We start from the raw sequence: 12,293 nt of genomic DNA, 5'->3' as shown, positions 1-12,293 counted from the left end.
GATGTGCATATGCTGTATGTCCAAGAGGCACGCAAAAAGGGGAAATGGTTTTATTTATGGGGATTTAACGGTGATTATAGTCTAAGTGTTCATTCTGTTTAAAAAATATTCTGAGAATAAATTAATGAAATGATCCATAAGATAAGTAACATCCTAACTTTCTATTTATTAAAATAATGAAAGTCATTTAGATTACATTATATGAGAACTTTAGTCATTCCTTGTGTGTGTGTCCTTCAGGAAATTAAGGAGAAAAGTTTGATTTGCATCCAAGTCCTAAATCATGTAATTGTATGATAATACAGTACAGTTGAATAAAACAGATCATATCTTATATTTTGTTTAGTATTCAGCAGTGTGTCTTAATTCACCCTATGTCCATGATGTTAAAGGTTTCATTTTACTGTGTCTGTAAAATGCATATGTATTTGACATGTGTATAATATAATGTATGGTAAAAGAACCATACCTTGGACAGTTCCTTAAAGCTTTTTTCCCTCAAATCTTCCATTGTTTTACTTGTTGTTTCCAATACTGTGCATTTATGGTAAGTGAGTATCATTTTCTGTAAATGGAGGAAGTGGAATTTAACCCCCCCCCCCCCCCCCCCAACCCCCATTCAAAACTTCCTTAAACTCAATCATGAGTAAGATTATGTCAGGGTTTGTAAGGAATTTGAAAAGAAAGTACACCAAAAGCATGAATGTGCTAAGTTCTTGTCTTCCTTATCTTATCGGGGCTGAGGTACTTTCAGGAATTTTCATCACAAATGAGAGGAATGAATCCTGGAACATTGCAGAACACGCAACTGTGGGTGGCTGGTACAAAAAGTGACTTTCTTGCTATCTGGATGTTCCAGGAAGGCCAAGCTGGAAAAATGCATGATTTCAAAGACCTTTCTTAATGAAGGTGAGTGGAATTTTACTGTGGAATAAAGTGGGAGTGCCGCTCTGTTGAAGTGATCATTATAGCGTCCACTCCGCTGCTAAGGAGGGAGTGTTTATTAGAGATTGTGTGACAAATGATTCCAGTGCCATTCCCCCATTATGTTGCATGTTCGTGTTTGGTTGCCGTGACAACAACAAACACGGGGTTGAGCTAGAAAAGATGCACAAAAAGGTTGTAAATCAAAACCGCTGATTCTGGCAGCACTGTAAGGATATTCCCTTATGCGGAAGGGGGTTCCAGAGTATTCCTGGAAACGGCGGAGAAACAGGAATCGCCATTGACCTCTCACTTCCTCTCCGAGCTCTCGAAAGATAGGAAGGCGCTCTCTGGTTAAAAGAGACACATATCTCTGCTGGACACACACGGCAGCTGGAAGTGACAACCTGGAAAAAATGCCTTATCTTAGCAGAACAGAACCTTCTCTGTTGACTACCAGGGAATATTGATTTTGCCAACATACGGAAGAAAAAAGTCCCACAAATCTGATTTCTTCAATTCACAAAAAGGCACACAAACCCACACAAAGGCAGGTTTCCTATGCAAGAAGATGCAAAAATGTAAATATCTAAATATGCAGCACGGCGGTCGAGTGGTTAGCGCGCTGACCTCACAGCTAGGAGACCAGGGTTCAATTCCACCCAGTTTGCATGTTCCGGGTACTCCGGTTTCCTCCCACATTCCAAAAACATGCTAGGTTAATTGGCCACTCCAAATTGTCCATAGGTATGAATGTGAGTGTGAATGGTTGTTTGTCTATATGTGCCCTGTGATTGGCTGGCCACCAGTCCAGGGTGTACCCCGCCTCTCGCCCAAAGACAGCTGGGATAGGCTCCAGCACCCCCACGACCTTTGTGAGGATAAACGGTACAAAATGAATGAATATTATAAATATGAACTTCACAGCACAGAGCAATTAGTCCACACTAATTACTTACCTCAGCACAACACCATTCAATGGTATCAGATTGTAGGACAAAAAAGAGACTCTTTTCTAATGTGTATTTCGCAGAGCTTTGGTTCAACTGCACAAAAAAACGTCTTAATATCAGGGGTGTCAAAGTCGAGTTGCCAGGAGGCCGCTGGAGACGGGGTGCGGGTGGGTTTGGACTGCATGAAGCATTGGGAGTAGGACTGGGAGTCTCAGGGTACCTCTGAAGTTGCTAGATGATGCCATTGTCTCATTTGCATATCATTTGCATACCATGTCAAATCAAAGTCACAGTCAACTTTATTGTCAAATATGCTATACATTGCAGGGGTGCTCACACTTTTTCAGCATGCGAGCTACTTTTAAAATGACCGAGTCAAAATGATCTACCCACTACAAAAATGCAAAACATCTATTTATTTTCAAATGTATTGAGGATTATTTGTACGTACAATGTATGTTGATGTACCTTACATAACCAAATGAGCCAATATTGCAAAACACACATAATTAACTATTAACATTTTTTGTAATTACCTGAGTTTACTTTGATGACTTGCACTGAATTGAACCAGCCAGGGATGCATAGTCCGGACAGTAGCTGCTGATAGCCAGGTTAGCCAGGCAAATGCACTTCGAAAAAGACATTGTGAAAAAAAAGTCCACCTCCCATTCCGTATGGAAGTGATATGTTTTTTGCCTTTTTACTTGGTCCAGTTTTTGCCTTTTTACTTGGTCCAGCTCCTTCACTCATTTTAGTGACCATAAACTTTAGCGAGGGCTTAAAATCTGACGCAATTCGCCGACTAGCTTAGCACTTTGCATCGCTGTTTACGTATGAGCGGTGACCTAAAGGTCAAAATTCAGTTGTCATCTGACTGGTTGTCCTGTATGTCAATCAAGTAACGGGGATGGATGATAGGCTGACATCGTAAGTTCTGCTGCACTTAGAGACGTTGTTTGATTTGATTGGTCGCCCGAAGGGCAACATTCAGTTGTCATCTGAATGGCTGCCCTGTATATCAATCAAGTGACGGCATTGATGCTGGGATGATATTTTTTTAATGTCACACCGCGATCGACCAGCGATCGACCAGTACCACCTCCGCGATCAACCGGTAGATCGCGATCGACTTAATGAGCACCCCTGCTATACATGCTCGACATACAGCATAGATGAAATTTCAGTCTTCTCGGACCCCCGGTGCAGCAAGTACTAAATACATTTACAACAAGTAAACTAAATAATGAACAATGTAAACAGTCTAAACAGACATGAGACATGAGGTATGACCAGTGGTGCAGATTAGCACTAGCATTAGCATTAGGATGAAGTGAAATGAAAATGAACAGACCTGAGGTAAAGTGAGTGAGTGACAAGTGAGTTAAAAACACCTTAATCACATGAAGAACTACAAATAAACTTGATTTTTGCTTTGTTCATCTCAAATTGTCATCATTTCATCAAAATAAAATGAAATATTGTGACTACCTTTGGGCACACAATGCAGAGCAATAGGTGTTTAGAAAACTCCTCAATGATGACAGAAAAAGTTGCTCGATTTGACGCTAGTCGCTTTGTAGAAAATATGTCGTCAAGTGTGCTTGGAATATTGCCAGAGTTAGTTGGCGTTGTGCTGCATTCCTCCAGGATAGGCCCCAGGACAGGTGGTATAGAAAAGGTGTGCAGCATATTTTTACCAGAAACCAAGCAGCAATAATAATAGTTTTAGTGCAAAGTAAATGTAAACAAGAATTTCAGATGAGGTGATTTTCAAGACGACTGCTCATGGATCTCAAGTCCATCAATGCTATTAAGTAGACGCATATTTAACGTGCCATTTCTTTCTTTCTTTCGTCAAAATAACGCCTTTACGGGGTTAACTAGTTTATTTCATTACGAAACATAAACTTTTTTAGCGTACTGTAATTAACGCCTGCACACTCGGCTGCTCCGCTCGATCATCTACCGATCGGTATTGGCTGATATCAGTGAAAAAGTATGGTATCGTGGTATTGATATGGGCCGATACTAGCCCCCACTGCGGCATCCAGAACAAGCATGCCTGCCATGTGGCAGTTTATTTCGAACATTTACTCCAAAAAGCATAAAAGAAAAAAATTTATAAGTCATATTGTATAATTACATCTTTGGGAGTGAGAGATTGGGTTGAAAAAATGTATAAATATGTCTTAATCATAACTAATCAATAAAAAACTGTGATGAATCAGATTAACGGCTGCACGACGGTTGAGTGGTTAGCGCACAGACCTCACAGCTAGGAGACCAGGGGTCAATTCCACCCTCGGCCATCTCTGTGTGGAGTTTGCATGTTCTCCCCGTGCATGCGTGGGTTTTCTCCGGGTACTCCGGTTTCCTCCCACATTCCAAAAACATGCTAGGTTAATTGGCCACTCCAAATTGTCCATAGGTATGAATGTGAGTGTGAATGGTTGTTTGTCTATATGTGCCCTGTGATTGGCTGGCCACCAGTCCAGGGTGTACCCCGCCTCTCGCCCAAAGACAGCTGGGATAGGCTCCAGCACCGCTGCGACCCTCGTGAGGATAAGCGGTAGAAAATGAATGAAATGAATCAGATGAACCCTTTTAATTATTGTACATGCCTAATTTTACCACAACCATAATCTAGAGTGATGCCAGCTCCCAGCATGCATTGTGGTACTTGGTTTGTGTATGGAGTTGTGAATGTGTGTTACTCACCTGGTACTTGTTGTTCCATGGTTTTACATGGTGTGTGTATGCTAGCACGGTGATGGTACAGTAGGTAGTGTTCTGTCTCATGACACGCTTGTCCATCTCTGTGTGTACTTGCTTATCATGAGGAACTCAGCTCAGATGTTGCAGGTCCAATTCCAAGTACTCTGTCTCTCTGCTATGTATGAAGAGTGTGCCAGTAATTTGAATGTTTTTACCATTGTAAGAGCCAAGTGGCTGGCATATGAAAATGTTTTTTAGCCAATGGGATACTTTTTATTGTGAAAAAATGAAATTAGTGTGTAAAAAATGAGCAACTTTGCATATATCTGCATTCACTGCACTGAATTCTCTGTGAAAAAGCGTCTTTATGGCAAAAAAAAACAAAGGCACCATTGAGAAACAGATCTCGTCGACAGTAACAGAAGACGACATGAGGAGTCTTACGCAATGACAGCACCAAGGAGGTTCTGTTGGTTCCTCTCCTTTTTGGCTGTGGGGATCAACACTGTTCATTCAGCCCCTGACTTCTCTTGTAAGTCTTACCGTTGTTTTAGTTGAGTGGTTATATGTTCTAGCAAGTAGAGAATGTATGTTGCTTATGCGGAGATGTGCAGTATTAGAGTTCAAAGTAGAGAGAACGAACTCTCGTGACTTATTATGTCATAGGAGTTTTATGTTATTGTCTATTTGTGGCAATTTTTGTGTGTTTCTACGGACTTCAGGGCTCTAAGAATAGTTGATTGTGAGCTTGTGCCTGGTACTGCCTTCTTGAAGTCTCAAAATACACACACACACACACACACACACAGATACACTTGTCCACTTTCTATTGTTGTGCATGTTTACATGTGTGGTCATAGTCCAAATAAATGAAAAGCTACACCCAATGACCGAGGCAACACCCAGTTTGAAATTTTTTTTAGCTCATAAATGAGTCAGTCAGTAAAATATGTCAAACCTTTAATGAATCATATCTCACCCTTTATGAGGTCCTTTGCCTCAGCTTCCCAAAAACAGCATTAATATTTCTTTCCACTTTAGAAAAGTCTATATTTGAAAACTACTATACAAAACACACATATAGAATATAAAACACACACATGGGCTTTGAAAAGCTTTAGATTGGTACGGCATTGGTGGGCGAGCACTTGGCAGGGTGTGGTGAGTTTGAGGCTCGCAATGTGATCATCCATCAGGCATCGGTTATAAAGCCCCGGTCCCGGCCCCAACCCGCTGTACTTGCAAGTGTGGGCAAAATGTGGGGATGAGTACCGGTTCGGTACAGATTTGGGAGCATGCGGACGCCATGTAGCCCTTTTAGTGCAGGAGGCACTTTTGTTGCGTGCAGGGCTGCGTCCGGCTATGGATGACGTGTGACACACGTGCCCTCTGCAACCACTTCTGACTTTGTGAGCATAAATGTGGTGGGTACACGTCAGTTTGGGCACTTCCCCAGTTCGGCTGTCCAGTGAGCGGGCACAGCTAGCATGGACCGTGACGAGTGACTGTTTGTGCCATGCTTGAAACGCACACTGATCTCAGCAATGGTGCTAAACTGACGGATGACTGCAGGCATTCTTCTCCTCTCTGGGATACCAAGGGCACAGAAGAGGGAGTCAGCTGCAGCTGCTGTTCAGAAGGCAGCGAATGCTGCTAGAGGGCCCAGCAGAGGCAGGCAAACCAGCTTTTCACTCAGGTTTTCACTTAATAATGTGAGAAGACGAGAAAGAAATACAAAACATGAATTGTGGATACCACCATTTGGTTTGTGTTCCGGTAAAACAAACATATTCCCTTTGTTTGGCTTGACACCCATCCATCCATCCATTTTCTATGTCGCTTATCCTCAATAGTGTCGCAGTAGTATCCTGGAGCCTATCCCAGCTGACTTTGGGAGGGGTACACCCTGGACTGGTGGCCAGCCAATCACAGGGCACATGTAGACAAACAACCATTCACACTCACATTCATACCTATGGACAATTTGGAGTGGCCAATTAACCTAGCATGTTTTTGGAATGTGGGAGGAAACCGGAGTACCCGGAGAAAACCCACGCTGGCTTGAAATAAGTAAATAAATATTGCAAAAAATGACTCTTGACCAAGCTCTTGACCATTTTCATTTTGTAAAAGTATCTCTGACCTTGGTGACCCCCTGATGTTGCCAATTGTGCATTTACTCATTTAAGAAACAATTACAATTCTAAAATGTTGTAAAACATTGATAAAATCAGTTATTGCACATTCATTTGACGTAGCCAACATGTCATGACGATGAAAGAAAAAAATCAAACTGTACAAGATATACCCTCGTAAATAAATATTGTGTACATATCATGTGATTTAGAGCCAGCATCAGCGTCATAGATTCATCCTTTGTCTATACCGTAGTATATCTTCACAGCATCCTCAAGAATCACACGGCTCATGCTTGTGAAGGGGATTCACTCGCCATCCAGTGTCCAACCCGGACGTCGGTGGCCATCCTATCAGCCTTCTATGGACGGCGTGTCCCTCATCAGTATTTATGTCCCAGCTCAAAGACCAATCTAACCGTGGAGGAGGACACCGAGTGCTCCTCTCCGGTTGCTGTCAAGGTGATTATTATGCTAATGTTCCATTGTCTCCATGGGATGAAGTCATTGTTTTTGTGTGCAGAAAGTGCTGTCAGAGTGTCAGGATGAGCGCTCCTGTCACATTCCGGTTTTAAGCCCCGTGTTTGGTCCCGACCCCTGTCCTCTCACCAGCAAGTACCTACTAGTGTCCTACAAGTGCAGACCAGGTAGGCTACAGCAGGGTAACAGCAGGCAGATGTAGGTCTAGATCTCTGGAAGCACCCACCCAGCAACGTTATGGCTTGTGAAGTAGTAAGAGATGCTGGAACTGGTTGAAAATTGAAAAAAAAAACAACCTATTTTGTTCATTTTTGCCCCTTTGTATTGAGTTGTGGACTCCTATAGAGCTGCTACACATGATAACCCGTACAGAAAGTTTTTTGTTTTCATTTATTCCACCCGCTCCCACCTGCACTCCCACTCTGCTGTGATCAGCCACACTCAGCTTGTACAGCTGATAACCAGGCACGCCCATATCAAAAAATGGATGATCAGTATCAGAATCGGCAGCATACAACCATGTTCAGAGCATCCAGGAGTGGCCAGCCAACCAGCCCAACTCATCCAAGGGATGACAAAAGACCCCACAACTCCAGGCCACACTTGTGTCCTTTTACATCTGGTGTAAAAGTAATGTCACATTGCAGAAAAAGAAAATCATACCAACAGTAAAATATGGTGGTGGTAGTGTGATGGTCTTGCTTCAGAATGGTTTTACCATCCCAAATGTCTTTTAGGGCTCACTTCCAACTGCGCAAACCACGTTATCTGAAACGTTGGTATCGTTTAACACCACAATACAACATTCAAACTACATTTATAGGTCAGACAAGTGGAAAAAGCACAATAGGTCCCCTGAGAGACACTACAGTGTCATTTCCAATACTTGTTTGTTGTAATGCAGTTTTGTTGCATTGTGCTCCAGTTCTGAAATGCTTATGTACGTTATCACCTGTTGGCAGTTCTCCCCAGTCTTCTGTGTCTTCATGTTGTGTGTTTGCAGCACACCACCGCACACGGCTGGTGTGCGAGAACGAACGTCTGAGGCTGGCGTGTAAAAACCACACGGTCCTTGCCATTTACTCAGCCACGTTTGGTCACCTGCTGCACGGAAGCCCCCTGTGCCCTCAGGGGGGTGGCTCCCAGGTGGACATGGGTCAGCATCACAAAAGCTCATCCCCTCAATGTGGTCTTCAGTGAATAACTGCTATTTTTGCTGTTTAGAGTGTTTGTCGCCATCGGCTCTGAGGAGGGTGTCACGCCGCTGTCATGGTCGAGCGAACTGTTCAGTGCTGGCTGATACTCAAACCTTTGGGGACCCGTGCTTCCCTGGCACCAGGAAACACCTGCGAGTGTCCTACACCTGCGGTGAGCATGTGGTTCTTCATTGGTTCTTCGCTACTGCATGCATGTTTGGAACTGAATGTAAGCCGCTTCATGGTTTGCTTGGCTAGCTTGTTGACAAAATCTGATAAACTTGGTTTTATGAAACTGTGGCGGGGTAGCGCATGTGCCAAGAAGAATCCATTCAAATCTGCAGCCAGCTTCGATAGAGGGGTGCATTTTGTGGTCAGGTCCACATAATCCTTTGGTTTTACACCATTCATGAACTAGAAAGTAGCTGAAGTTTGTGTTGATTTGTGGTCATGTGTTATGACTGCATATCTACTGCCTCATTCTTGTCAGAGTGCACGCTGCCATTTTCAGAAACTGGACAATTGTCATTCTAGTTCTTGTTTTAAGGTCCCCCATTATGCAAAGTGACTTTCTAGTGATGTTCTAGGCAAGTGCCCATTTTGAGCATTTTTGAGAAAAATCTATCATTTCCTTCCCTTGTTTGCACCACTTTTGAGAGAAGAAGCTTTTGAAGTTTTCAAAAAAATAGTCTGTGGTGAAAAGCCTTGGCCACACATCTTAAAATAAAGTCTATATATCTATTGATAGTGCCCAGGTATCTTCTGGAGGATGTGGGCCGGGGGTCGACGGATCCTTTCATGCTCTCAGACTACACACACGGTAAGTGTAAAAAAAAACAACGCAACTACTACTGCTTCTTCTCCAATTACTACTACGCCATGCTAATGTATTGGAAGGATTCTTTAAGTCTGACTGGCTGGTCTGAGCCCAGGTACCTGCCCCTTCTTGCCTGCAGGTGGATGGTACACTGGCCCCACCTACAGGCCTCAAAATGTGCTACTAACCAACTTTCTGGAGATGATAGAAAAACTGTTGGGTATGTGCACAGACTTGGAAGTTAAATATGCTATAGGTTTTACGCTTTTATTCAGTCAAATATGAGTTTACACAATGTGGCTTACACTTAAAAGAGTTTTGCAACATACTTCTTAGACATAATTATCATGGTTTCCTACTACTGTCCATATTGTGTATATCAATATACAGCATCAAGCATGTCTGCTGATGACAACACAAATTGTTCTGTATATTATATTTGCTTACAGGCAATGCAGCTTGTATATATGCCCTTAAATTTACACTGAATCACCATACGTTGTCATGTAATGAATGGAAATGTCCAACTTTGAATATTGTTGAATCATGTTTCAGATCATCAAACTCATTTAAATATTAGACAGCGACAACACAACTGAATACAAAATGCCATTTTTTAGTACTAAGGGAGAAAAAAATCCAAACCTCCATGGCCCTGTGTGGAAATCATCTATCAGTCTAGAACAGGGGTGGGCAAACTTTTTGACTCGCGGGCCGCATTGATATAACAAAATTTCGGGGGGGGGCAGACTATATATTTTACACGTAACAGTCCACCTGGTATTATTGTATCTGTAAAATTGTCATGCAATCTGCTATTATTATTTATTATTTTATATTTATATTTAATAATTTTCAAAATAATAAAATATTATAATAATTAAAATAAAATTAAAATAATAATTATTATATTATTATTATGTAAAATATGCAAATATAACAATATTATTATATATAATTAATATAATAATTAGCATTAATATAATAAATATAATAATCATAATGGTTATAATAATAATACAATAATTATTATTTAAATTTTATTATTATTATGTGCTTGTGTCTCTTTTTTCAGGAGCACTTTGTAAACAACAGACCATGTCAAACAACGAAATTGATACAACCATCAAAAGGTTGGCTCAGGCCATGATGCCAGGTTGTATGTTGAGTTTAAATTAAATACTTTTGAAAGATTGGGCGGGCCGTATTCAAACACTTGGCGGGCCGGATGTGGCCCCCGGGCCGTAGTTTGCCCACCCCTGGTCTAGAATCTAAAGCTTTGGGAGTCCAGCAAACCACAAATGGTGAAAACATGGAACAGTGGTGAACCTTCCCAGGAGTGGCCAGCCACCCAAAAATAGATACCCAATAAAAGAGCGCAGCGATGACTCATCCAAGAGGTCACGAAAGACCCCACAACAGGATCCAAAGAACTGCAGGCCTCACTTGCCTCAGTTATGATCAGTGTTCATGAATCCACCACGAGAAAGACACTGGGCAGAAACCGCTGCCAAACAAAAAGAACATTACGGCTTGTTTCAATTTTGCCAGAAAACAAAAGTATCTTGATGATTGCCAAGACCTTTGGGAAAATACTCTGTGGTCTGACGAGACTGAACTTTTTGGAAGATGCGTGTCCCATTACATTATGTAAAAGTAATGCCGCATTTCACAAAAAGAACATCATACCAACAGTAAAATATGGCGGTGGTGGTGGTGGTGTTATGGTCCGTGGCTGTTTTGCTCCTTTAGGACCTGCAAGACTTGCTGTGATAAATGGAACCATGAATTTTGCTGTCCACCAAAAATCCTGATGGAGAATGTGCATCCATCTCAAGCTTAAACCAACTTGGATCCGAACTCACACAGGGCCATGTAGGTTTAGACCCCCCCCCCCCCCCCCCCCCCCATCATACAACATTTCATTTAAAATCTGCATTTTGTGTTCATTTGTGTTGTCACTGACCAACATTTGAATTTGAATAACATAAACATGAAAAAAAAGTAATCGGGAAGAGGGCAAACCTTTTTCCACACCACTGTACACACACATCATCACAGTTAGATGGAGATAATACCTTTTCAAATTGATCATGTTGGGACCTGAAGGTTACTTCAATGCGTAAGACTCGATAGAGGTTTCATCTCCTCATCATTGTTCACTAGATTGTATAAAGCACGACCTTTCTTTTTAATTAATGTTACAATGAAGGTTGTTTCAACATGTAAAACTGCACAGATGTTTCCTGTATGTGTTACCTCATCAAAGTACATTCATTTAAACAAATTTGAATCCAAAGAGTGAAGAATACTGTTAATGTCCTTCCTCTTATACATGGTTTTCTTGTTCAGGAGTCCCTGAAAGAGTGGCTCTATATTTTGTCTCTGGCATCTGTGCTGGTCTGGTGTTCCTGTTCTGTCTGTTTGGCCTCCGCTCCACACTGGTCAAGGATGTGAAGGAGCTGGTGTCGGATCTGAAAAATGAGATGAAATCTTCCAGCAGACAGAACAAGGACCTTATGGAGGACCTCTATGAAGACGATGATGATGTCTCGGATGCCTCATCCTTCCGTCAACTCACTCAGTCATATCGCATGGCGGAAATGTTTGCTCCCTCCACGCTGACTGTGGAGATGCTGGGTCAGGGTGTGGAAAACAGGAGGGAGCTTCCCAATGGAGATATGTGGCCACATCCTGACACCAGCCCATATGCCATTCATCAGATTAAAACTTACAATAATTGAGTCCATTCTAATGAGTCCATTCATTTTCCATTATGTGTTCATATTTTTTATTTTAACTCCATCACATTTTATTTTATGATTTTAATGTATATTTTAGTATTTAACGTTGCTTTAATAGTAATAGTATTTTTTTTTTTTTTTCGTTTTCTATGCCTTAAAATCACTTTAAGTTTCCCTGTGTGTGAATTATTGCTATGCAAATAAACTTGCTTGAACTACAATGGGTTGGGTTTCATAAACAAAAATGTGAAGCATATCACAAGTAATTTTCAGTGACAAAATATTGGAACCCTCTGTAATTAACAAATACATAGATTTGTCGTGCA

The 12,293-nt window shown here is 41.6% G+C and overlaps 1 protein-coding gene across 2 annotated transcripts; it reads left to right on the top strand.

Annotated features, from left to right (window-relative positions):
- Positions 1–786: 786 nt before the first annotated feature.
- On the top strand, positions 787–12,188 carry si:ch73-335m24.2 (protein eva-1 homolog C). Of its 2 annotated transcripts, none has more exons than XM_058075328.1 (8): positions 787–909; positions 6,987–7,192; positions 7,254–7,377; positions 8,214–8,366; positions 8,435–8,578; positions 9,155–9,226; positions 9,363–9,443; positions 11,576–12,188. In XM_058075328.1, exons 1-8 carry the CDS (start codon positions 882–884, stop codon positions 11,965–11,967), a joined length of 1,200 nt encoding a protein of 399 aa, XP_057931311.1. In that variant the 5' UTR covers positions 787–881; the 3' UTR covers positions 11,968–12,188. The 2 variants fall into 2 exon arrangements, with proteins under 2 accessions (XP_057931311.1, XP_057931310.1); XM_058075327.1 differs by lacking the exon at positions 787–909 and adding an exon at positions 5,007–5,127.
- Positions 12,189–12,293: the final 105 nt, after the last annotated feature.

This window comes from Doryrhamphus excisus, chromosome 6 (assembly GCF_030265055.1).
Source record: "Doryrhamphus excisus isolate RoL2022-K1 chromosome 6, RoL_Dexc_1.0, whole genome shotgun sequence".
In the NCBI taxonomy this organism is placed as follows: domain Eukaryota; kingdom Metazoa; phylum Chordata; class Actinopteri; order Syngnathiformes; family Syngnathidae; genus Doryrhamphus; species Doryrhamphus excisus.
The sequence above is the reverse complement of the archived record's forward strand: the minus strand, read 5'-3'. Positions and strand labels throughout refer to the sequence as shown.